The sequence below is a fragment of the Limanda limanda genome, chromosome 22 (genome assembly GCF_963576545.1).
Source record: "Limanda limanda chromosome 22, fLimLim1.1, whole genome shotgun sequence".
In the NCBI taxonomy this organism is placed as follows: domain Eukaryota; kingdom Metazoa; phylum Chordata; class Actinopteri; order Pleuronectiformes; family Pleuronectidae; genus Limanda; species Limanda limanda.
Genome location: NC_083657.1, coordinates 16,150,797 through 16,178,072, shown reverse-complemented (window position 1 = coordinate 16,178,072; position 27,276 = coordinate 16,150,797). Strand labels below are relative to the sequence as shown.

Below are 27,276 nucleotides of genomic sequence, written 5' to 3'. Positions count from 1 at the left end.
AGCTCCAGCAGCACTCAGCCCAGCAGCTCCCCAGCCCAGCAGCTCTGCCCTGTCGGTGCGGACATGAGAGGAGGTCGGCCGTGTTAGCCTGGTAGTCAGCCGGTGATCAGGCACAGGCCGCCGCAGCAGCAGCAAGCAGCAGCAGCAGCAGCAGCATCCATCTGAGAGGGGACTGCCCCACCGGCCCCGGCGGCTGCGAGCTAACGTCAACCCGCTGACTTCACCGGCGTAAAAGGCGGTGTCAGGGACGACGAGGCGCGGCGTGGGAACACGGGGCCTCCGGCTTCTGCGACTCGGTTTTGTACCGCTGCCCTGGAGAGTTTAGCACGCCGGAGCAACATCCTGCTGCGATGGGTGAGTAGGCAGCTAAGCTAAGCAGCTAACCGCAGAGCCCAGTTAGCTAACAACAACTGTCCCCACCGTGGATGTATGTGACCGGGCAGGCGATCGCACGAGTCGAGTAGGATCGTGTGTGTGTGGCTGTCAAAGGGAAAAAGGCTGCCTGGAGCCGAGGCGCGCCTCCGAGCTCGGGGTGGGGTGGCTACCCCTGACTCCATCATCATGTCCCCCCCCCCAACCTCCTTCTCCTCCTCCTCCTCCTCCCCGGGTCCCGGCTCCTCGCCCGGTGCGGATCAGCTCGGACCCGAAATGGCTCCAAGGTCCCGGCGACCACATGGATTCCCAACCCCCTGAAATGGCAGCGTGCGGCTGATGGTGTGGATGGATGCCACTCCTCCATCCCCACAGCTGTTATGCAATAGGATCCAGCAGCAGCAGCAGCAGCAGCAGCAGCAGCCCACTCTGTGATACTGTTTATACTGCACTGCTCTTCCCAGTGCTGCTGCCACTCGATGGTGGATGCTCTGCTGATGCGTGTTCATGTAGAACTGAAGCGATCCCTTTTGAAAACCCGGCATCCCTCAGAGAAGGCATCCTCTAGATCAGGGGTTTTCAACTGGTTTTGTCTCAGGGACCACCATTCTGACTAGATAGTAATCCGCGGCCCACTGATGAGCCTACGCACGCGCGTGCCTAGGGAAGTTTTAACATTTTGTTTTCCATGTTGGTTTTATTTAAAATCCTCAAACAAATCTAGATATATCTCCTTAAAAACCTCAAACAAATCTAGAGAAATCTGTGAAAAAAACAACAAAAACGGTTGATTTTCAGTGCTTAAGAATTGAAAACAATTAAAATGCAGTTTGTAGTTGTACTACATCTCAGAACCATATGTACATCAATATATAACGTTCATGACTTAAATGTACAGACATGTAGCTGACATGTTGAGAGAACGTTAAAGTAACGGTGATCAATAACAATCAACATAAACTGGGGCTACAACTGAAGAGGGAAGATGACAAAGTAATGCAGAATGTGTCACAAATGAATATCATACAATATCACACGAACAATTGAGGCCTACTTAAGTTTAACCTCATGATCACCAGCACCTTAATATCATTTTAGACATATTTTTCTTATTTGAGATATTTTTCACCATATTCAAGAGTAATCTGAAAATGTGTTGAAATATCAAAGCGAATTTTGCGGACCCCCTGCAATGCCGCCGCGAGCCCCGGTTGAAAACCCCTGCTCTAGATTGCATATAGAGCTATATGCATTCGTGAGGTATTTCATGAGGTCTGGATCACCCGTGTGGTCTGTCCTTATTAACAAATCGAGGGATGGACAGATGTGTGGGCTGTGCGGTGCATTAGCAACTCCTGGAAACAACCAGGTCACTGCAACAGTGTCTGCAACCCTTATGCAATCACAGCATCACCTGGTTTATAGGCACAGCACCGACATGGAGATAAAGACAGCTCCTGCTGTTACCGCATTCATTCTTCTGTATTGCTGATCCATAGTGCACAGGGGAAAGTAGTGTGTCAGCCTCCCACGTACTTTGATCTGGACCAAACCTGATGGGGTCAGTCCAAATCCGGTTTTGCTGAGGTTGTCGACTGTGCAGGACGAACTCAAAGCAGTGCTGTGATTCGACGTGCAGCCATGGCAGAGCTCTGCAGACCTAGTCAATATGCATCTGGCTGTAATACATGTTCTGCGTTTAACCTTGTTGTTGTCTGTTGGCTACGACTGTAAATAGACCTATACGGAGCACGGATCCAGTGAAGCGGTGCCACACTCTCCTGGAGAGGAGGAGCTGAGTTGTCAAACATGACACTAATGCAACTCTCTGAGATGAACCCAGAGGGAAAACCTTAATTAAGCTCACAGTCGTTATTAAAGATCTGACGAGGAAACAGATAGCCTGCAACTATAGTTTTTGTTTATTTTAATAACCAAAACAACAGAAATGATGAGCTGATCATTTGTCGTAGCATGTGATGGATGCTGCTCACCGCTTATAAATCCTTGTGGTTGACATGGCTGGCAGGGCAGCGGATTGATGGCTTGTGGTCCTCAGAGAAGAGGACAGATGTAGAGTCAGGGGCAGTTAAACAGTCCAGCTTTCTACAAAATCAAAAGGGGAGAAGATGATTCAGCTAAAGTTGTTTTTTAGGTTCCTCATTTTGTTGACTGTTGACAAGACATTAGCTCGGTAGCTCCGTCAAAGTACAAGGCTGCTTTTCAATACAAATAAAATATATATCAACATGAAATCTTTGGTTTAATATAAAAAGTTAAATTTATAACGGAAAGTATTGGCTAATATAGTTTTTTCCAGGGGCATCATCAATTGTCTCCCGAAAACAAATATCTCCCGGTGAAAAAGTGATGTCACACACTAGGGGTGCAACGATTAGTCGACGTCGTCGACAAAAATCGATGACCAAAATAGTCGCCAACGAATTTACTAGTCGATGATTCGTTGGTGACGTCATAGCGCGTGTTTCTCGTGCCGCGCAGCGGAACTAAACGGCGTTTTACCGGAGGTGCTGATGGAAGTAGCTGAGGAGTGAGCCATCTCGCTCCCTTCCTATCTCTGAAAGTCGCGCATGTGCAATAGCGACAAAACATGGACCAATGTCGGCGTCCGCTGCCGCGCGCAGTCGCGCACCTGGAAGTAAAAAGTTCGGGAGAACTTCACTCTTAACATGGCCCGAGAAAAACTACCTGCAGTATTTGTTGCGGCGGACCTGTTCTCCATGGAAGCAGGACACGCGCATTTGAGGAGGAGGCACGTGTGACATCGTAACGGAGGACGATGCGGACTCGCCTCTGTCAGATGTTATATATACACGTTTATACCTGCACGCAGGATTATAGCATCCATTACAAAAATATGGTTTAAACTTTTTTTTAACGAGTTGAAAGCGAAATATTATCCTATTGCCTGACAAACGTCTTGTTTTAATCACAATGATTTAGTCTGAAGAAGACTGTAGTTTCGTTTGTTGATGTTTTTATTAATGTTATTTTCCCTGTCCTTTTTTGTTAACACGAAAAATGGATACTTGAATTTTAATTTATTTTTAGTACCAGCACTTGGCCTGTTCTTGGTTCACAGTAAAAAGGGAAACTTAAATTTAAATTAATATTTTTTATTAGCACTTTGCCTGTCCTTGGTTTTAAATGAACAAAAACTTGATTTTTCTTTGCTTTTGTGTCAACAGTACCCTTATATGCAGCAAAGTTTATTAAAAGACATTTTTGTTAATGAAGTATCAATCTTTATTGTCTTTATTTTCCGTCATCACATGCCTCGAACAACCTCAAGCTAAATTTAAAAGCTGCTTGCTAAATAATAGCAATTGAGAATTTGTGTCATTCATAATCCGATTAGTCGATTAATCGTTTCAATAATCGGTGACTAATCGACTATCAGAATAGTCGTTAGTTGCAGACCTATCACACACTGACAAAGATGTCAAGAGAGTTTGTGGTAATACGAGCTGTGATCTCCACAGTGGAGTTAATACGTCACTTCCTGCCTCTGTCTGCTGCACCCGGCTGCTCCACCTCTCGCCGGGATATTGCAGAGGATTTGTTGCTGTTGTGAACGTGTCTGTGCAGAAAACCTTCTGCTGTGTCGTGCATGTGTGGAAGGCAAAAAAAAGTACCCAGGCATAATAATGTGTTGTAATACAAGCCTCCCCTGCTGGTTCTCGGTCACATCACTCTCAGTGCTGACCAGTCAAGTTGAGATGTTCTTATATGTACAACTGAGACGCCCATGCCAGGATGTTGAACTGAAGCGTAGCCATGTGGCAGAGCTATTTAACCTCCTGACTAGGTACTCGAATCGTGCTCCCATGTTAGTCTGGAGGATAACTACCGGAGTGGTTATACACAAACGACTCGCATAGCCTCGGACAGAGCTTGACCTTCATGTTAGCCGTATGCCAACGGGCGCCATGTCAGTGTGTTAAGTGAGCCGGGAGTGGCATCTGCCAGTCCAACACAAGTGACACACTGCCAGTAAAATAACAGTGGCTTACCAACTGTCTATGTTGACATCCCACGATGTGGCATATACCTTTAAAACAAAATCGGTACACATTAGGCTAGTCATTTTTAAATTCTTAAGTTTTGCGCTTTGTTTTTACTGGTTATCTATTATGCCAACTTTTGCCAAGATATTCTGGATACGGCAGCTGCCATGTTGCACTGGATGTGTCATTTAGAGACAGGCTGAAATAACCCACTCAATCCGTATTGCTTGAGCTCATCAGGAAAATAAAATAAATGCTTTCGGACACTACTCTGCGCATTTTCTTTGCGCCGGTAATGACGTCATTGTTACAGGATTACAATGTACAACAATGACAGCCAGTGAAAAATCCCACAGTAAATTTGAATGTTTATTTTACTGTTAGTATTAGTACTTTAATGTAAAAAAAACACCTTGAATGAGAATTAAACTTGTTTCCTGCAATTTGTGCTGTGATGAGCTGCTCTGCTCGTATTTACATTGACGGTGTGTTTCAGGTCGGGCTGTTCCTGCTGCGCTTGTTCCTCTCATCTCTCCGCTGCGAGCGCAATGCATGATGGTATATATTGCTCAGTTAGTGACCATCGGTTGTACACCATTTTTCATGATGCATTATGGGAAACAAGGAGCGCACTGTATAAGGTTTAAAAAAACTTCGCTAAACATTCGGACACCACCTTGAAAATGGCAAACTCACTTTATAGTGCACTATATAGATAAGTTAGAAGATATTCAATCCATCCACTGATCCACTTTTGGAACCCATCCCATCACACACTGGACAGGTTCCAGTCTATAACAGGAGAATAGAACATTTTTTTAGTCAGTACGGCTCTTATCGCTATAAACCGATTCTGCACGATATCAATATGCGGAATCTGTCTGCAAGGCATAAGATCTTGGGTCCGGAACTCTTCTGGTTTCAGTTAATAATTGGACGAATAACATCTGAGCGGGCAGGTAAACAGGGTTAGTGGAGAGCAGAGGAGGTAGAACCCATTAACGGAAATGTATCAGCCACTGTGGCATGCGTGCAGATAGCTGTTAATAGTGGATCCCATCTTGATGCTAGATCGTGATCTTCCTGGCTACTGACCAGAGAGTATGATTGCAGCAGGACTGCTTGACATATAGTATTGAAAAATGTTTACCCTCATCGATGCTGCTAAAAACTTTAATCCCGATGATGTTTTCCTACACTTGACATCTATTGCACTTCTATCCGTCCTGGGAGAGGGATCCCTCACATGTGGCTCTCTCTGAGGTTTCTACGTATTTTTACCTGTTAAAAGGGTTTTTAGTAGTTTTTCCTTACTCTAGCTGAGGGTTAAGGACAGAGGATGTCACACAATGTTAAAGCCCTATGAGACGAATTGTGATTTGTGAATATGGGCTATATAAAATAAAACTTGATTGATTGATTGAATAGGGATTAGCAAAAATGTTGCTATTTGCGTAAAAAATCTTGAACTGAAATCAAGGTATGTCAAACAATAGATGCAGACTTGAGTATCTGCTGTCTAGAGGATAGCTGATGGGCTGAGTTCTGTTAGGCATTCCTCTCGTCACACCTGGCCCAGCTTGAGAGTCCCGGATTTGATCATGCTCCTCATCTCTACTATCATCTCCTCCAACTAACCCTTTCACCAGATATTTCTCAAGACAGTGGTTGTCACCTGTTGTTGATATAATGTTTCTGTTTGCAGACAACCTGAGTGAGGCCCTGGAGAAGCTGAAGCTGGCATCGACAGACAGCGCCACTGACAGCGTGGAGAGCTGTGTGGACTGCCTGCTCAAAGCTCTCGTCAACAACAGTACGTAAAGCCTGGTTTACACTGAGGGTTTAATAAAAAGCCAATTCATTTAGTCCTGGAGAAATCACCGGGGGAGTCTGCCTACTCTGGACCAAGTGCTTTAAGGTCCAGAGTAGGCAGGCTCGTGTAGTACACCATAGTACTAACTGCATAATCTGCTTTCTTGTGTTAATAATATTTTTACATTTTATTTTGTGTCCTTTTTTTATTAGGGCTGTCAACAGATTAAAAAAAATTAACTAATTAATCTCATATTTTGAAATTCATTAATCTAGATTAATCGCGATTAAAAGTTTGTTTTTCTTCTAAAGACTAAATCTTATAAATTAACGAGTAATCACTTCAGACAGCTTGTATTTTACACAATGTTGTGTTTTCAAAGAGGCTCAGGCCTATAACACCTACCTATAAAGTGACAGCCAGGTCGTTAAATATCATGTATGATAAATTGTGTACAAATTTTTTTTTTAAAACCAGCTGAAAATATTCCCAATGTCCTTGGAAACAATAACACTGCATCTTTCTTCATTGAAACATCCAGATTAGTAAAAGGTAAAAAAAGTAATGTATTTGAGACACCATTGGTACTGTCATCTTTAACATTGAACAACACACACAACAGCATAACATGTGGCCTTGGTAAACTGAACTGACATTCAAATCTGTCATGTTAAAGTGCAAAAACTTAAAGTGCAAACAAACATGAAAATGAAAACAGGAAGATCTCTGCTACTTCAAAGGTCCCACCCTATGCCCATTTTACCACAGTTGATAGGGTTCCTTGGGATCTTGATGAAATGTCTGAGACATATTTTGGTCAAAATACCACAAGGATAATTTAAAACAGCACCTTGTTACCCTGTCTAAAACAGCCCTCCTCAGATTGACCTGTTTTGAGTGCTGGAGACGAAGATACAATATTGCAACCATATCGTTTTGAACCAGAGTCAGGTGGGCCGAAGCCTGGCTGCTAGAGCCCCAGCGCAGCCCTGCAGTGGGGACTAGAGCAGTTAGATCCAGCTCCCATTGCCCAAAGCCCACTGCCCATAGCTCCGGTTAGCAGCACGGTTAGCGCCACGCTAGCGCCGCGCAGACGAACATGCGCACACACATACACAGTTCAAGGAAGATAAAAAAAGTGCACATGAGAGGGCGGAAAGAGTGGAGTTGCCTGCATGGTTCAAGTAGCTTCTCCAACTTCTCCAGTTTAGCCAGCTCCGGTGAAAGTGCTGACTGACGTGCAGTGGTCACTGGTGAGGGCGACGCTGGCAGCTCGCTCGAGGAGCTGAATTTTCTTCCGCACACCGGAAGTAAACAAAGTTGCATTAACTGCGTTAAAATATTTTATGGCATTAATCTCGGGCACAATAATCTCATAGATTAACGCGTTAATTTTGACAGCCCTAATTTTTATATATTTTTTTATATTTATGCTTGCACATAACACACCACAACAAATTCCTTATATGTGTCGACCCACTTGGCAATAAACCCTGATGCCGGCTCATTAGTGTGGTCAGATGTTGATAAAACTACAGTGGAACTCAATGGCGCTCATACCTCTTCCAAAGCTGAAGAATCCTATATGTATAGTACAATTCCTGACTGTTAGTCATACTGTTTAAATCTTCACTTACTGTGATTGATGCCAGAAAGTTTCAACCATATCACCCGAACATGAAAAACATCTGGTTATAACTTAAAATGTTCCTGTCATAACAGGATAATGTCTCGTTTTCCTTTGCTGCTGTGGCAGCACTATGCTTCCATAGTCAAGAGCATTGGAAATAAGTATGATTACATTCTCCTGTAAAATGTTTTTCTTATGTTGTGTACCGAACAGGTTAATCAAATTAACTGAAAATTAACATATCTGACCACTTTAATGTCACATTTGTTTTTATCAGCAATAACCTTCAGTCAGAAAATAACATGGCAGCAACAGTGATACTGATAATATGTTGGCACTTTGTATTTCTGGAAAACTTCATATGATTGATATGGTTTTTGTTTTTCCTCTGCAGACACTGAGGCCAGTATGAAGATCCAGGAGATGGGTGTTCTCCCTCGGCTCCCCAACCTGCTGAGCCCCCAGTCTTCCTGCACTCCTAAAGTAGCCAACATGATTGCTGAGGTGGCTAAAAATGGTAAGGTTTCGGTTTCCGAGTCCATTCCTCCCGGGAACATCCTGACTTTCTCTCCTCGTTTGTCATTGTTCAGATTTTACACTTTCTATTGCAGTTTGATGTATGGATTTGGATCAACTGTGTCAGTGATGTTAGTTTTTTGTCTTTTTTAAATATTTCAATGAATTAAACCGTTTGAAGAAATGTCTTTGACTAGGGTCAGGATCATTTCAGGCCAGGGCTAGTTTGTGCATCCCTCCATGGTGTTTTAAAGCTAAGCTGACTCCGAATGTGAGGTTATTGTTTAAGGAATCAAATCTTGCATAACTGCAGTGTCCGAGAGCTTCCATTTCCATAATGCCTCAGTGTGAGCTCAGGAGAAGCTTTTAAAGTAGCGAAAAGCAGACATGAATAGAACTCGTGGCAAGAAAAGGTTAGGATAATGAATGGGTTTTAGCAGCTTGCAAGACTGCAGCTAATGATCCCTCCCCAGCAGTTCGCCAGGCTTGGCAACAACCCGCTGGCATTATCTGTCACCACTTCCGGAAATGTCTGCAAGCAGCCAAGTGACTGCAGGGCTTAAGACAACTCCCTTTTCTGCCTGATGCGGTTGAGCTGATGGGATTGTTTTAGAGCAGCACCAGGAAAGATTGAATGTAAAAACACGTTTAAATCACCACACACATGTGCCCTGCTAAAACCCAACAGATCCACCCTAACTGCCTAGATACAGATCTAGATGTTTCCCTTGGTAAGATGTTTTACAGATATTTGGGTAAGTTACTATGACGATTCAAGGGTTGGGTGATGCTGTCATTTTTATCTGCCACTCTCAGAGCGTTAAGCGGAGCTGGAAAGTAAATAAATGTGTTTAGTTGTGACGGTATGAAGGTGGTCCACGCTTTTCAGTAAAAAAATAAAATAATAAAAGTTCACCATATTAGTGGCAGGTGATTCAGCAAAACCAACAGATCAGCTATTAATGGAGACAAAAAATAGACAAATGCTATGGTATCATTTATTACTGCATATTCTCTACGCTATGTCTTTTTTTGAAAATGGTTAATACACGAGACATTATTTCTGGAAATTGGCAACCCTTACATTTTAAAAGTTGGAGAAAATGCTGTATTTGTCCTGTCCCCCAGAAGGGTTGGTAGTTCTTATTTTTAACTGGGGACAGTTTTTGGGACATTCCAGTCCACCTCAAATGCATCGAAGAAAGTAAAACTTTCATTTTACGTTAAGGACGGCAACAGTGTACAAGCCACCCCTAAATTACAAACACATACATCTTCTGTTATTACGTATAAACAATACAACACACACACACACACACACTCGTACCCAAACAAGAAAAGTCAAGATTCTATCTGATTTCCTGCATTTAAATTCAACCTTTTGTCATTTTAACTTTCACAGTTGAGTTATTTTATTAAGGGAATCTTAGTTTTGGCTGCTGCTGTCTTCTGTTTTCCTGCAGAGCTCGGATGTACCAGTGTGTTTCAATATGTTTCTTGGTTTGCCTTAACTTCAAAATGCCTTGGAAATGAAATGTAGGCCGTAACATTTCAAACTGTCCCTATCATCGAGTTCTGCTACAGATGTGTGTCTAATGCTCTTGCTCTCCAAAATTTGTTCTGACCTGCTTTCCAATATCCTCACTTCTCTCCAGAGTTCATGCGGGGTCCGTGTGTGGAAGCTGGCCTCATCCCTCCTCTCATTCAGCTGTTAAACTCCAGCGACCAGGAGGTTTTACTGCAGACCGGCCGAGCTCTTGGCAACATCTGTTATGACAGCCGTAAGTAGGAGTGTGCTTTGCTTAGGGAACATTGAATCCCTCATGAGCCTTATCATCACTGTCAAAGACCTAATAGAAGATAAGTAATAAAAATGATGCTGCCTTCGGCCTGCAGTGGTTTGATTTTCACGCACACAAGCCTTCATTAGGGTTATAGGACTGTGTGCAGGGAAATATAGTTCAGGTCTTAGTAACCACATAGATATAGATTTAATTACTCCAGACACTGGTTGGTTGATAACTTGGTACCTTTGTTACTGGAGTCCATGTGAAAATAGACATGGTAAAGACACTATACACACAAGCAAACTACACAAGCTACACTGCCATTACAAACCCTCCTATTCTCCCAGTGGTCGTTGATGACATTCAACCCACAGACATTCGGGTTTGACTTAAGCACGTAACCAGTTGTTAACCTTTCCTTAATTGTTATTTGATCATCAACGTCCTGACTTCGGGTTTGTTTTCATATGGCTGTATTTTTGTACACGACTTTATTCACAATGGTTGTGTTGTTCTTATATGCACATTTAAACTTGCATCACAAGAAGTTTTCATGGTAAAGTAAAAAAGCTGCTTGAGTGAGCTAAAGCTGTCTTTCAATGTTAATGTTGCACGCTTGATATGGGGTTGGTGTCACAGTGTTTTTATATTGTTAATAATTCTATTATTTCAGTATAAAACTTTGAACATTCCCACCACGTTTGACTTATTCTGAGATAATACTGATAACGTTTAATCTTTAACAAGAGGACTTCAGCTAAACTGGCGGTCCTTCAGTGTGGCCCAGGATACATTCACGCTCACACTGATTAAAGACTGGATACATGCATTGTGAGTGGTCAGATCTCAGATGTGTGAGCAATGAGTTTTGTGGTGCATTCAGGCCTGAACACTGATCAGATCAATCAGGGCAGATGTTAACAGCAGGTCTGAACAGGCCTCATTTACTCACTTGCAGCTGAAAGGCTTCAAATTCCACATATGACCAGTAAAACTGCCATTTATATATTATGTGTCTGAAACCAGTAGTGAGTGGGCATGGCCAACTCTTAAATTCTCCTCAATGTGGTAAATAAATGGATTTCCTTAGTTTGTAAAAGGTCCCTGTGAAACACATCAGTTTTTAAAGAGTTTAACAGGTCTTTAATACAATGAGTTTATGTGGGTGGATGTGCATCTTTCCATTTCAATAGTATGAGCCTGGCTAGTAGTGAAGCAAAGGCAATGCAGTCAATGTCCGACTTCAACAGTGCAGAAGAGTTCCGGAGGAACTCCAAAGACGGTGATAAACGGACATGGGTCAACAGATATATTTAGACATTCTTATATTGTTTTAAAGATGAGCGACCGTGCATTTAGTTTTTCTGTCTTTGAACTACTTGTACATAAATCCCTTTTCCTGTATCGTTTTTGAGATTGTGTGCTATAAGAAACCCGAGTGAATGTGTCGGTGGAGCGTTTGAGTTTTGACCTCTGGACCGAGCAGCGGAGTTTAAGCCTGATTTTGTAGCCAGCTTTAGAGGCTTTATTCACAGCTGTCAGTTCTGGTGCAGAGTTCCTCGTGTTGGTGAAAAGCTGGGTATCCGTGGAATCTGGTGGGATGTGACATTTGTTGGAGTGGAGGGGGGTCTCGTGAGCTGGCACGGTTTTATGGTGGACGCACTGAGAGAGTGTAGAGAAGCAGCTGCTCACTACCTTTCCAGAAACCCACACTGATATGTTATTAACACCACGCCTTCCTGGTGTCAAATGTCAGTTTGTATCATACTTATTCAAAATCTTCCTAGTTTTTGTTTTAATTGACCAAAAGTTTAGTATTTTTCATCTGATCTTAGTCAACATTGTCTTTAGTCACTATACCTGTATTGTTCGTCTAGTGCAGTTATTTAAGTCAAACCTAACATGAAACTTTATCTTATTGGCCTGTCCCCCGATTTCAAAAAAGAGAGTTATTTATCAATAGCTTGTGTTATATACAGCAGCATTTTTTAGTGATAGAATAAATGGACTTTTGTTAATTAAAAAGTTGTAACACAGATTTGACTCAGCAATTAAACAATGAACGTGTCAGCCAATAATATTGACTGACCAATTCATAGATCGGTTCTGTTGAAGATCCTCAGGGCGTTTTGTTGTTGTTGGTATCATGTACTATTCAATAAGTGTAACCACTCGAGCTGTAGTAATTGCAGTTTTTCAACATGAGCAGGGCTTTCCCTATAAAAGTACAGGCCTTGCAGACTGCCAGGTCAACAAATACCTTCACCAAAAATGTTTTCATAATGAAACGCTAAAAATAATGGCAACAAAATAATGAAAAGTAATATTAGTAGTCATTTGTTTGGAAATCATGTGTCATTGCCTGGTCAACTTTTAACATGAAGGGAATCCTTGAAATTCATTGGGTTTAAATCCAGTACAACCTTGATCAACCTTTTTCAGGGTTGTCTTGAGACATCATGAACAACAACTGATATCTCAAGACAACACAAAATAGCTGTTCAGACATGAACAAATCTCTTTATCTTTTCCTTCGCTGACCGTGCTTGATGAATTCAATACAGAAATATATTTGGATTTTTCACTTTCCCCAGGGATTTAGATGCCGTGCACAAAATAACAGGTGATTAATGGTTGGTCTTCTTTTAGGCAGATCTCACAAAGGCTGATATCCATTGTGCTAGCTATGGAACAGCCGTAGCTGCATTCAAACCCTGTAAAGCTAGCACAGCCTAGCACTTGGCATTTACTCAGGCTCCTGCTCCTATTTGTTGTCTGTGCATACCCGTTTCACTGACAAGTGTAAAAGTTGAATATTCAAGACATTCAGCTGAAAAATGCCACCACACAAATCCTACCACCGCCTCTTTGTGGAACAAGGCGTTGAATCAGCAACAAGAACAGCTACACATGAGCGTCTGTGTAGAATGTATATGACATGTCCTTGTTGCAGAGAGTTCTGGCGTGGCACGCTGTCACGAGTGATGAAAAGTAGCAGACGCACTGATACTGAGCGGAGTGACTCATGTAACACTTGGTTTGGCAGCTTTTCTACCAGATAAAGCCCTCCCAGAGAGATGGCTGGCACTAGTAAAGAAACAAAGAAATGAAAGAAACTCGATGAAGGCACTTGATGAGCATCGACATCATATGTGAAGTGTTCTGGCCTTCAGAGGACTACAATCTGGAAACAGACACAGCATAAAAGCCTCATGAAGCCAAGCATGTCGATGGTCTTTATTCAAGCTTCTTCTCAGATGTTTGTTTTTCAAGATTGCAGTTCCTTTGATTTTTGCTGTTGTTGATTATGCTGAGTTTGAATTTTTTGGCTCTATCGAAACTATTATCTGTGCAGGGTGAGCTTCAGCTTTATTATATATATAATATAATATAAAAGGGAAGAATTATGGCCGCATATGTTAAACAACACATTAAAGGGACCTCCAGGTTCTTTTAAGGATTCTTATAATGAAGCAATAAGCCTCACGTGAATCCGTATACATGTCATATAGTTGTGATCATAATTCTTTCCTTTGCATTTGTTTTACTCAGCATTGTTACTCTTTTACAGCTTTGGTTTGCACTGATTTATATGTTTTGCACTGCTTACTCTGCATTGCTTACATGTGTATTTTCAAGTTGTGGTTAATTTTAATTTAAATTTTTCCTTTGCTTTGTGGTTGATTTGTGTCCTGGCCTCTTTGTTTTGCAGATGAGGGCAGGAGTGCCGTTGACCTGGCAGGAGGGGCTCAGATAGTAGCTGAACACATTAAATCCCTCTACCAAAATACTGAGCCGGAAAATGAGAAGCTCTTGACTGTCTTTTGTGGCATGCTGATGAACTATAGCAATGATAATGGTAATGACCATCTTCCCCCAAGAACAACTGTTAACTCATCTCAACTAATCAGCGAATGCTCTCTTTCTTACACACAGACAATAGGCTTGAACTGAACCAGAGGATTCTGTGCTTTTCTGACCTTTTCTCCTCATCTTTCTACCATGATCTCTGTTGCTTTTTCAACTTCATCTCTGAGGTAATCTGGAGTTATACTAGACAGCTTTCATAGGAGTAGTTTTTAATAGGTAGTTCTTCTCCATGATGCTTCGCCCCTTGTAGAGGCAAAGGTCTAGTGATGGCAAGGTTAGGTGTTTTGGTCGGTCCAAACTTAAATTTATTAACCTCAACAACTATTTTGACGATAACTACAGAACCTTTGGTCATACGAGATTAGCGTTTCAAAGTTGTCTTATCCAATGAAATATCCACAAGCCCCTAAGATGATTTGCATAAAATATTATACAAACATCTTGGTTCCATGATCATGTATGTACAAAATGTTCATTTGTCCAAAACTTGACCAAGTACCTGCAAAGCTAATGACATTCTAATCAGCTTCAGCTCTACTGTGTATTTCGTGCTAATTGGCAAATGTTATCATGCTAACATGCATCTGCCTAACATCAGCATGGTATAACTTCAAATTATAAGAATGGCACATACCGCTACGAGTATTGTCGACACTAAAATGTTTTGATTTTAGAACACTGTGTAAAAAAAAAGAAAACAATGTGTTAATGTAGCAACAGGGATGCTTTCTGAAACTAAAACCAGCTGTGAGGCTGGTAGGAAATCCAGTCTAGCAGCTTCCCCTTTGCTTCCAGTTATTATGCTTAGCTAGGCTAATGTCATCCGGACTCCAGCTACTTAGTTCACACACGTTTCTTATTGCTATTTGAAACAAAGAAACTAATCTAACTTTGTAAAATGTTAGATATACATCTTTCTAAGGAAAAACAAAGTCTGTTTTCACTTGGGTGATTTCATTTTATTATCTATAAAAGGTTTTTCCGTTTATCCTGCTGCTGAGCACAGGCTTTCTCTTTCAATTGTCCTCATCTTCATAACATCCTCATTTTCGATCATCTTAACTGTTTTTCTCATTGAATTTTACACGATCAACTGTTTCAATCCGTTTTAAAAGGTGAGAAATGTGAGTGTTTTCCTGGGGACATATTTTTTTCTGGACTCTCCTGCAGTTTGTGTCTGGGATAACGAGGCTTGTTGAGAGCAGCAGAATATGTGACGCGACAGACTCCGAGCTCCTGCCAAGGAATCTCTTGGCACTGGATGATGGATCTCTTAAGCTGGGTGATGGGAGGGTTGGCACTGCAACAGGATTGATACTTTTTTGAAGCTTTCTGCAGCTTTCAGCAACTTTCAGCCCGTCGCTGACTCTTCATATCGAGCTAATGTTGAGAAAACCTCCCACTCTACAACACAGTTAAATGGAATCTTTCAGGAAAAATGCATTTATCTCTCTGTGACAACCAAGGCTCCCTGAGCCTGAGTTAAATTCTAACAAGGTCATATAACGTTTACTGCATGTAAATGTTAAGTTTTTCACATAATATTAGCATGTTTCCTAGATAAATATAAGACAGAGCAATTAAATCTTTATATTTTAATATATAAAAATGATGATATTCTTTTCATTTGTTTTTTAAATAACTGATCAAGATACCTATTAAGTGAGGTATTTAATAGTTTCAAAGTAGAGGTGTTCTTATACAATATCTGATCTTTAATTACATTTCATAATCGTATTTGATTTTTATGTTCTAAATTAAACTAGTCATGGTCTCTGTGAATACTACATGTAGTATTAATACTCTGCTTGGGAATTACTGTATCACTGGAAATTTTATCTCATGGTGTAAAAAATGACATTAGCTTTAAGTTTTAGAAAATTATTGTATTTTCCTTACTGGCTCAAGACAATACACACAGTGTGGAAATACATTCAGGCTTATTTGGGTATGTATGAACACTTGAAGGTGCTGTTTGAGAACTTCCTCAACATTTGACAGATTCGCTGCTTTACCTTGTTAATACTTTAGATGATGCTATTGTCGAGTTGATAAGTCCCTTCTTCCTCATGCAACACCACAATTTGTTCGAATAGCATTTCTCATAATGCTAATGCTACATCCCCTCTGTTTTCAAGTCCAGTTTGTCTATATAACTCAATAGAGTTTACCTTCTTTTAATGTCTCAAAGAATGAGTGGATGACTAACGTTACACATACAGCTACTGAGCTGCACACAAGGTACAGTGTTAAGTAGTGTTACTAATGTTCAAGGCTGAACAATCACTGTTGATTTAAAATGTATCAACTCGGTCACACGTGCTTTTCACTCAGCTCTTGATATCAATTTGAACAGCAGATCGACCTTGCCTGTCTGTGTCTTTGTGTGCTGCAGATTCCTTACAAGCCCAGCTGATCAATATGGGTGTGATTCCCACTCTGGTGAAGCTGCTAGGCCTCCATTCCCACAACACAGCCCTGACAGAGATGTGTCTAATTGCCTTTGGGAATTTGGCCGAGCTCGGTGAGTATATCTAAATATCTGTTTATCAAGCAAATTAACTTACTGGAGGGAATAGTAATTTTGGCGACTTTGGGGAAATCTGAAACAAAGTTTTTGAGGATGCTTGCTCTTCAGTGCCTCTGTCAACAGGGCAGTCTCTGCCCACAACAGTTTTTATCCCCCTGCCGGCTCAACTGTCAGCAAATCACACATATGTTCATACCTGCATTTACTGTACATCTTGTGTGATGAGATCAAAGACTTGAGTGAGCACATCAGCTCTGTTTGCAATGTGTGGTTGTTTTTAGCCTGTGTGACTTTGATAGACCGGTGTGTGTCTGTGTGTAAGAGAGAATGCCGTTTGAGGGGTCTAGATCACGGTGTCTCATGCCTGTGATAATCCTCCTGTGTTCTTCAGAGTCCAGCAAAGAGCAGTTTGCCTCCACCAACATCGCTGAGGAGCTGGTGCGTCTCTTCCAGAAGCAGATCGAGCACGAGAAGAAGGAGATGATCTTTGAGGTCCTGGCTCCACTTGCAGAAAATGGTAATGTGCTTTTTTTTTCTTGTTGATATTTTCTTTTGGGCCAACAGGCAACCGTCTAGCGCTACATCTCACATCCACCACGGCTGAGTGAGTGATTGATCAAGTTGAGTTTGTGATCACATTACACCATTTTTGCAGGGGCCCAGGAGGTAGAGAGGGTCTTTCACAAACCAGAAGGTCGATGGTTCGATCCCCGGATCCACCATTACTGCATATAGAAGCACTGCAGACTTGTACTTCAAAGCTCTCTGAGTGGAAAAGGAAAAATCCAAATATGATGTAATGACTTCATGAATGCATTTTAGCCATATACCAGGATTTAACCTTGTCTTGTTTTACATCCTCTGTATCAGGGAGGTATAGTATCACAGAAGTGCGACAGACTGCAGTGTTCCCTCATGTCCACCTGCTGTGTAGACATTTATCTGCACAGTCATGCTAACCAGGCTCGATGCTAACAGCACATCCAGGGCAGACAGAGCCTGTATTCACTCAGCCGTTCTTTTTCAAACATGGCAGCGTGTGTGTGTGCGGGTGTAGGGGTGTTTCAAGAAACAGTAAAAAGCATCTTACTGGCTGTGGTTGTTATTATGTCAGGAACACTGGGTTCTCCCACATCGTCAGTCTCCAGGACAACGTCCTGCTGAACTCTGCTCTTGAGGAATCTCTCTCTGTCTCTCTCTTACTCTCTCTCTCTATTTCTGTCTGTCTCATTGTATCTATCGCTCTTTGTTTCTGTCATTCTCTTGGTCTGGGCAGTAATCTTTTTGCGTAATCCAGCTATCAGACAAACAAAAAAGAAAACTAAACCCTCTCGGCGAATGTAATTATTCAAATGCAATTTTAAAGACAAATATTTCTGTCCTTAACCGTACAATATCATGACCTAAAAAGTGTTGGCATAACAGATTGTCCTACAAAACTCAGCTGCTCCGTCATTGGTTTGTGAAGCTGATACAGACATTGATATTGTCTAAATAATGTATATTTAAATATTAATGCATAACATTAAGATACACCTTAGAAGGACACTCTTTATTTTTTAAATAACATACCAAGCAGTTTCCACTCTGATTGCTATTGGACAAACTATGCAATGGTCAGTTTTGGACTGTTTAGCCTTAACATACACCAATACTGACATATTTTAAGTTACTTGACTCGTATATCAGCCGTGAAGATTTATGGGTCTAACTCAACTTCACTGGATTGTAGAGACATCCTGTGCCTTGTGCTGCTGCTGCCCTTAAACCACTGGAAGCCATTAACATTGAGACTTCCTGAATAAATAAAGCTTCTCTGAGTTACAAGTCATCATGCTTCATATACTGTGCAGGCTGTTGGTATGCTGGGCTGAGAAGAGTCCCATGTGTGCTAATGGTATCATACGATGCATATCATATGATGTTACCACTGCATGGCAACCGGAGTTTCAGACCCACCTGCTCACCGTAGCCTCCTCTGAGCGTTTCATCCTCCGTCTCTCGCCAGATGTGATAAAGCTGCAGCTGGTGGAGGCCGGCCTGGTGGAGTGTCTGCTGGACGTGGTGGCTCAGACTGTGGACGGAGAGAGGGAGGAGGACATCGCCCAACTCAAGACCTCCTCCGACCTCATGGTCCTCCTGCTGCTGGGAGGTGAATGCCAGGCTTTGACTGATACAATACAATGTTTACTTCTAAAAATGTTTTTTAGTTTCATCAGCTCTGCAGCAAACCTCTCAGGCTGGATGTGTCCAACATTTAAATTCATGTCTTGCTTCCCTCAGTTCCAAAGCACAGGAATCCATATGATGAACCTTGTGTAACAGTAGTTCATCATCCATACTTTGTCCAAAGGCTGATTACTGTTGCTGCACTGACCGTAGAGCAAACCGTACAAGGCCATAAGGCGAAAGGATCATGCTTTACCTGACTCCATTAGTGTAGACAAAATTTCACCTGCACACATCTATGATCATGGATATCCTCTGTCCTGCACTGATGTAGAGAATTAATAATACAGTCCGAATGTAAATATTTTATTACCGCATAATATGAGTGTTATAAATATACATGCTGGCCTCTTTGCCGCTAGTCTGACCAAACCCTTCAATTCACACGAGCCTGGTTACGTGGTGCTAAAGCAGCACCATGCCATTCTTAGTCTTATAGCTGACGCGCAATCATTAGTCAATATGTTAGTGCTCTTAAAAACCTGCAAACAATAGTTAATATTGTATTTTATGTTAATGCTAATTCCAGATTATTGTGCATCTAATCTGAGATTTTTGAAATCTTACAACTAAACACGCCTCCATCATGACAATGAGCCAGAGAAGGAGTTAGATTCAGTGTCTTCATTTCACAGCTAGCTTCTTTAACTCGTCTTCACTCTGCTGTATAGATGAGTCCATGCAGAAGCTGTTTGAGGGAGGAAAGGGCAGCGTCTTCCAGAGGGTCCTGTCCTGGATACCATCCCACAACCATCAGCTGCAGCTGGCGGGGGCTCTGGCCATCGCCAACTTTGCTCGCAATGGTAAGCTTTGCTTCACACACGTTTTAACCCTAACCCTAGGCTGCCAGAGAAAGTAGAGCAAATAAATGAGAATACATCGTTGGACAGTTCTGCTTTAAAAAGGCCATGAGGTCCAATAGAGAAAATTATGCAGCTGCTGTTTTCATGTCTTTGCTCATGTCAGCTGAGACAGTGATAACAAATAACATCTAATAACAACGTCAGAGCATAACATGACCTGGAAGACTGAGAATATTCATAGATCTATTAAAAACATGAACAACATACGCAGAATGAAAATATACAATGTAATTCCACATCAACCTGAAGTTTACGATACTGTGCTGGCTGTTCTGTCATAGAATGGTGTATGATAGAAATGTAAAGCGCTTGACTATCGAATTACATTTCACTATTGACTGTCGTCCATCATTCCAACCCAGCACTGGTCTGACGTCCCAGTAAACTAAAGTGTCTGTTTTTTATTTTGTCAAGACGGGAACTGCATCCACATGGTGGACACTGGTATCGTGCAGAAGCTTCTGGAGCTGTTGGATCGGCACGTGGAGGAAGGCAACGTCACTGTCCAGCACGCAGCTCTCAGCGCCCTGCGGAACCTGGCCATACCCGGTGAGCTGCTGCATCAAGTCAAACATTCAGCACAAACACACACACACTCAGGTTTCTGTTAGTTTTCCATTGGTTTGATTTAAGCCTGCGATTAAATCTCCCCTGTTGCTTCTCTCGTTCCAGTGGTCAACAAATCCAAGATGCTGTCAGCGGGCGTAGCAGACGTGGTGCTGAAGTTTTTGCAGTCAGAGATGCCTCCAGTCCAGTTTAAACTTTTGGGAACATTACGTATGCTCATCGATACACAAGGTAGATCTATTATGTTAAATCTAAGCAAGAGGATTAGACATTCTAAAAACATCCTGTCGTCATGTAACATGGATCAGATAATTAAGTTTAAAGTCCATGTGAAAGATATTCTAAAGATAAGTTCTGTTCCCTCGGCTGTGTTGAAGCTTTGGTAAAACTATCATGAGAGATTCTTAGGTCAGACTGTAAGAGCCTCAATTCTGAGTCATAAAGATACACAAAGAGAATAAGTGCTGCTCAAGAAGGTGCAGATGGTTTCATATCAAAAAGTCTGAGAAATAAAAATGTGGTTCAGTGCTGCCAGCTTCAAAGAAAAGTTTGCTTCAAATCTTTCAATCACAAACTGGACTTACTGGACTTTAATGAGAGCCGACAACCAGAACAGATGGCCGTAATCTCTTGATGAGTTTGATTGTCTGTTTTTGTGTGTGTGATTGTGTGTTCAGCTGAGGCCGCAGACCAGTTGGGAACCAACGGGAAGCTGGTGGAGAGACTGGTGGAGTGGTGTGAAGCCAAAGATCACGCAGGAGTGATGGGCGAGTCCAACAGGCTCCTGTCGGCTCTCATTCGACACAGCAAGTCCAAGGTGAGACGCCGCGCTGCCCCTCCAGTGCAGAAGAATATCTGATGTAATGAATGAATCCTGAAATATCAATCAATCAGTACAAGATCGTCACACTTAATTTAGAGAAAGAATATTATACAAGCAATTTTTTCTCCAGAATGGTAGAAAACTCTAGTTATTTTAGTCCCATTGTTATAGGTGCTGTCAAAAAACACTTGGATGATGCACCTACACGTTAATGAAAAAACCCAGAACAACTGTGCCAGCAGATATTGTTTTCATCTAAAATTTCGCAGTGTTTGCAGCCGTGCCTACGAGCTGGCACTGTTCTTCCTTGTCAGCGTTTGTTGCTGCGTTTCACCTTCATCCTTAATCCTAATGTATGAGCAGCACCAGGAGAGTTGCCATGTCAGATCAGCCTCCAAAATCAACAGTTCATTACAGACCAAGTAAAGAGTTTACTTAGTGTTAACAAAATCTGAATAAAAATAATATATGCTTCGATATGGGGTAGAGATATTCAGTCATTTTTTCTCACACAGGCCTCAAACGATGGTGTCGAGATAAACCTCGATGTGAATTATCAACAGTGTTTAGATCAAACCACTTTGGTCATAATATGAGTCACAGCTTTGTTTATCTGTAACTGTTTACAAAGTGATTTCCTAGAACCAAATTAAAATCGTAAACGTTTCAAAATAGTGTGTCTCAGCCAGACTAATTACAAAAGCCAAAACAAAAGGTAGTTATATTTGAAATAAAACCAGGCAAATGAAAAAGATATGTCATCAGCCTTCACATTATCTTTGACCCCTGGGGTGATTATGAGAGATGCAGCAGCTCAGTTTACAGGAAACACTGCAACGTGTGCACGTAGGTGGATTCTTTCAAACTGGCTCAAGTCAACATCCTCTGTGTGCGTCAAGCACCTCCAGGGATAAGGGGGCGGCGGGGGGGGGCATGAGTCTCTGGCACTGTGATTATGGGAGTTGGAGGCTGTACAGTTTGGGGAACCATGGTACAATGAAGGAAAGTTTAAATGATAACTATGATTATATTTTTTATAAAAATAAGTCTTGTCTTGTATTGTGCAGACTAAATACAGAGCTGAGTTTATTTCAAAGAAAAAATAATGTTGTTTTCAGTATTGGTCAGAGAACTCACATTCATAGAAAAGTATAAAGTGATGGGTTTACTGCATCGGTGATGAATCATTAAATCACCGTATTGTCAGTAGACACATTTACATCGAAACCATTATTCTGCTATTAACCTGATTAGGACTGAGTAAGAGCTGCAATGTCAACGGCCTTTTTCTGATCATCTTAACTGAATATGGTCATAATAATCAATTAAGACGTGGAGTGTTCTGACCGAGGTCACATTATGCAAACATGTATTTACATCAATTATTCTTTTGGCGTTTTCACACACTTTCACGATGTCATCAACATACAACAGTTACCAACTGCTTGTTGACACCTTTTTTAATTGAAAAGTGGTAAGTGTAAATGTAATGTTGAGTGGTCATAGTCAGTGAATGTTACATATAAAGGGTAATATGAATATAATGAATGTCTGAGTGTAGACATCATAATCTAAATAATATTTAGGAATAAGGTCAACAGTTTATTGTTCTTCATGTAAACGTTGTCATGTTACAGACAGAAAAAACTGAGATTCATCAGTTATCATCTGTATTTATAAAAAATGCATCAGAACTGTTTTATTTATCTCAGCTTCTTTTTGTGGGTTTCAGGAAGTCGTCAGAACTGTCATCCAGGGAGGAGGAGTCAAGCATTTAGTCACCATGGCAACCAGTGAGCATATGATTATGCAGAATGAAGCTCTGGTGGCTTTGGGACTCATAGCGGCGCTGGATTTGGGTAAGAAGAGAAAAGGGAAATAGTTATTCACCTATTTTAAAGCACTTTGAGCTGCATTTCTTGTATTTGTTTTTTTTGCCTCTTTCGAAAAACGAGTTTTTTGGATATGAAAGCAACCTTTTTTATGAATAATAAGTTTGGAGTTGAAACTGTAACTCACATGACTGCCTCTGCTTTTGGAGATTAAGAAGCAGCTTTTTCACTTCATGTTCTCCAGACAGCAGGAAACATCAGAAATGCATGAATAATGAAACGCTAGAAACCCCCCCTCTCTCGACATTCCTCTTGTATATATGGCCAAGGCGACTGGTTCTGCAGCTTGTTTCATCTGCTCCAAAAACCCTTGAGGAAAATTCCCCTTACTTATGCCATAAAAGCAGTAGAAAAGACCACATTTCATAAAAGTAAATCAAAACAAATCAAAATAATATAAGTTATAAACATGGTATATTTTTTTGTATTTTGTTTCTTCTTTGCAACATTTTTAAAGATTTCCCTGGATTTGCAAAAGATGAAATATTTGACTGAGTTTAAGCAGAATCCTTATCTCTCTGTTGGGTCTACTGGTGACTGTGACATGTATTGCATCCCTAAGAAAACCTCGACCATCTAATCAGCAGCACATACTGTAAAACTCTGAAACATTTCCTTGTGTCATGATGGTGACTCAATGTGACTGTGTCTGGGTTGCAGTTGCAGCTGAGAAGGACTTTGTTGGAGCCAACCTGGTGTCAGTGCTGCACAAGCTGCTGTCAGATGAGAGGAGTGCCCCAGAGATCAAGTACAACTCCATGATCCTTATCTGTGCAGTCATGGGCTCAGGTAAGACTATAAACATATTTCATATTTGACTTGGTTTGTGTATTCATTTTGATTGTTATTGTCTCCCGTTTATGTGCGAGTTTACTGTGAAACATCTGGTGGGTCCATCAGGTCCAACAGTCATGTCACCCTCAACTAATTTCTTCTGAAAGTAACACAATGCACGTTTTGCTCTTAGCTATACTCAGGCTTCCCCTACAGGTAGGATGCGACATTCATTGTCATAAATTCGAGTTGTGGTCTGCCTCCCAGTGACAAGCTGACAGAGAAGAAAACAGAGACCTCAAAAGCCAAAGAACCATTGTAGACTGATCAAGTTTTGGATTAATCTATTCATCTAACGATTATGTTTTTATAACTTGATTAATATATTAATGAATTAATCAAAAATACAATAAAAAAACCTTAAGACATTATTTATTCCACACAAAAAAAATAGCCCAGTCTGAACTGCGAATCTGCCTTTTACCCATATCTCTCCAAAATAAAGTTTGTGAAAGAGCTTGGTGCATTAAAGTAAAAGGAATATATCAATCTACATTAAGCTGTCTAACAACAAAATAAATGATTATTTATTATCATCAAAGATTATTATAAAACTGCAGGTGAAGGTGAGAGCTCCTCCACAAGACTGACATTATGACTTTCCATGTTGGGCTGCTGGTTACTGTCAACTCTTACCCAGGGGGCCATGACACACAGTAAGCACTATTGGTTGCTGCAAACGCCAATCAATATCAATAAATCTATCATATTTTATTTGTATCCCCCATATTGCTAGATCACAATTTGTCTCATAGGGCTCTAACAAGGTGCAACATCCTCTGCCCTTAACCCTCAACAAAAAACTATCAGTGCAATAGATGCTGCGTGTAACTGAGAATATTAGCAAGATAACAGTATTTTCAACACTGATTAAAAGAAACAGTTTGTGACATAATGGAGGAATGTGTCAATTCTTTATACATAAGAAAATATCCACAACAGTTCCCTCCATAACTTCATGTTAAACATGTGCAATCAAAAAGTGTTCTGTTTATCTTACGTATTGCTGTCGTGTTACTTTGTTGAAACTGTTCAGGTGAAACTTCCTTTCCTGTGTGAGATGTTTCACGTTAAATGTGTTCCAAAGGCGTCGTTCCTCACTTTTAGGCTTTTGTTGTTAAACACCTGGAAGAAATGCTAAGGGTTGTATGGTGGTAGCTTAAGACTGAAATGAGGGCAAAGAGACCAGCAGTCATATTTCTGCAGCAGAGTCATGTGTAACATCTCTGTGTCGATGGACTGTACCATTATTTGAATACCTCTTCTGCCTTTCAGAGCCTCTTCACAAAGAAGTCCAGAGCCTGGCTTTCATCGACGTTGTGTCCAAGCTGAGGGCTCATGAAAACAAGACGGTATCCCACCAGGCATCGCTCACAGAGCAGCGGCTAACTGCCCAGAGCTAAATGACTGTGTCCGAGACCACCCCCTCCCCACTCACCCACCCACCTACCCACTCACCTACCCACCTCAATGCCTGCCTGACCACCTTATCACCCAATGACACCTCATGACTGCTCTCCTCTGTGCCCCATTGTCACGTGCCAAGGTACCATGTCGCGTTAACTGCCAGCCAGACACACAGATGTGTCTCGACCCTCTGTCCCGCCCACCTCCGCTAGGGCTAGACTGATGTGGCTTTTAGAACGCCTGCACTTTCAGCGTCTTTTCAAATCACAGATCTGAGTTTTTCAAATTGTTTTTTTTTGTTTTATTTTGAATGACAAGACTTCACGCGAAATGGGATACCAAACCTCTCCTGAAAGCCATAATAAAGAGATTTATTTTGGGTGGGTCAGATGTCCTGAAGTCAGGCTTTATTTCAGGCTTCACAGTCTGAGTCTTATTGCTCAAGTAGGGGATTTATCTTGAGGTCAAAACCACAGACTTTCTGATGCATCAGTCAAGCCCTAGTCCCCACCTCTACTTGTGCATGCATCTTCTGCTACAAGTAGCTCCACAGGAGCTGAGGCGCCATAGATAGCCTGACGCAATAGATTAAGAGACACTCTTTTACGACCATAGCTGTGATTCCATCCGCCGGTAAATCCATAAGTGAAAGTGTGCACAAAAGAACAAAAAAAAAACCCCCCGTACTGTTGTGATTTTTCATTGATTCATTTTTAAGAAAACGCAGCCATCTCTGACGTGCCCAGTTGTGTCCCATGTAGCTCAAGTATAAACTGACTAGAAACTGTGCATGTTTTAGTCCTGTTGAAGGTGTGCCAGTGTTCATTTTACCTCTCTGCCGCTCGCATACCCCCAGAGAACAGTCTGCCCCCTTCTACTCACACCTCCACTCCTGTTTTTTGCAGCTTTTTTTTTTTTTAAGACTTGGGTCAAAAGATTTGAATCCAGGTGGTTAGATCCACAGTTTTCCAAACCAACTCCCCCCTGGTCCACCACCCCGTCACTGGAAGAGAAACATGGAAGAGCCGGGTGAAGAACAGGCCTGAAGTCAGGTCAACAGGGGTGCGCAGATCTCTGCAGCTCGTCCTGGATCCAGTACTGTCATTAGATACAGCGTATGTACGTAATGTTGGAAAATACAAACTCACCAGGTATAGCCGATCGTCCTCATGTGATATAAGGTGGGAGGAAAAAATACATCATGTGGGGGCAAAGAAACAAATCTGTGATTTAGCCTGACTCTTCCATTCAAGTCAATATAAACCACGTAAATTAAAAGATGTAGCATGGTGTTCAATGTCTTGAATTTAAGAGCTTTCTCTGTCCCAGACTAAATCACATTCTTTTGTTTCTTTCCATCCACTTGACTCTTTTCTGCCACTTTGTATGCTGCTGGGAAAATTGTGTCTGACATCGGACCAATCAACGCTTCACAGTTTGACACTTTGTAATGTCTACAGGTAGAAGTGTTTGGTTTTTAGTGCTCTGGACCGTATTCACGAAATACAGAAGTGTATTGTGTTCACATGAGAACAAAAACCCTTTTTTTCCTCTTAAGTGAAAGCAATGCACTTCATCTTTTAAAAATATGTCTAGATGAGCAGAACAGGTGATGTAACCCATGAAGAGCAGAGAAGAACAATATCAAATTTGTGCTGGAGATGTCAGAAGATGTTAGAACATCAGGCTCAGTCCAGCATCAGGACTCACTTTCTACGGCTGACAGAAAAACATGGGCCATCATTTGAGCAGAACGAACTAAAGCAGCCACATTCTTATAGGTGTGTGGTGTGTGTGTGGTCTGTTTGTGTGTTTGTGAACGTGCAGTGGGGATTCAGTCGCCTGAAGCCAAGTCTAGGATCTTGAGAGAACAGGAAAGCGAGCGCGAACACAGACCACTGTATCACAACCACTGCAAGTCTCCTCCATTCCTGTAGTCAAAGGGAAAACTGCAAACCCACACATCTCAGCATGTCCAACACTGTTACCGACACCCTGTGTTTCCTGGTCTGGGCCTTCACTTTTTTTTTTGTTTTTAAAAGGTATGAATGGTATTTATCAGATTTGTGCTCTTCTAAAGACACATGCCAGTCGAGATGTATCCATAGTAACTGC

The 27,276-nt window shown here is 41.5% G+C and overlaps 1 protein-coding gene across 1 annotated transcript; it reads left to right on the top strand.

Moving 5' to 3' along the window:
* On the top strand, positions 1-25,639 carry rap1gds1 (RAP1, GTP-GDP dissociation stimulator 1). The gene is made up of 15 exons (XM_061095940.1): positions 1-354; positions 6,106-6,213; positions 8,238-8,360; positions 10,015-10,140; positions 13,859-14,005; positions 16,412-16,540; positions 16,938-17,063; positions 18,555-18,698; positions 19,447-19,578; positions 20,053-20,187; positions 20,311-20,436; positions 20,883-21,022; positions 22,761-22,887; positions 23,581-23,709; positions 25,030-25,639. Exons 1-15 carry the CDS (start codon positions 351-353, stop codon positions 25,155-25,157), a joined length of 1,824 nt encoding a protein of 607 aa, XP_060951923.1. The 5' UTR covers positions 1-350; the 3' UTR covers positions 25,158-25,639.
* The last annotated feature ends 1,637 nt before the right edge of the window (positions 25,640-27,276 follow it).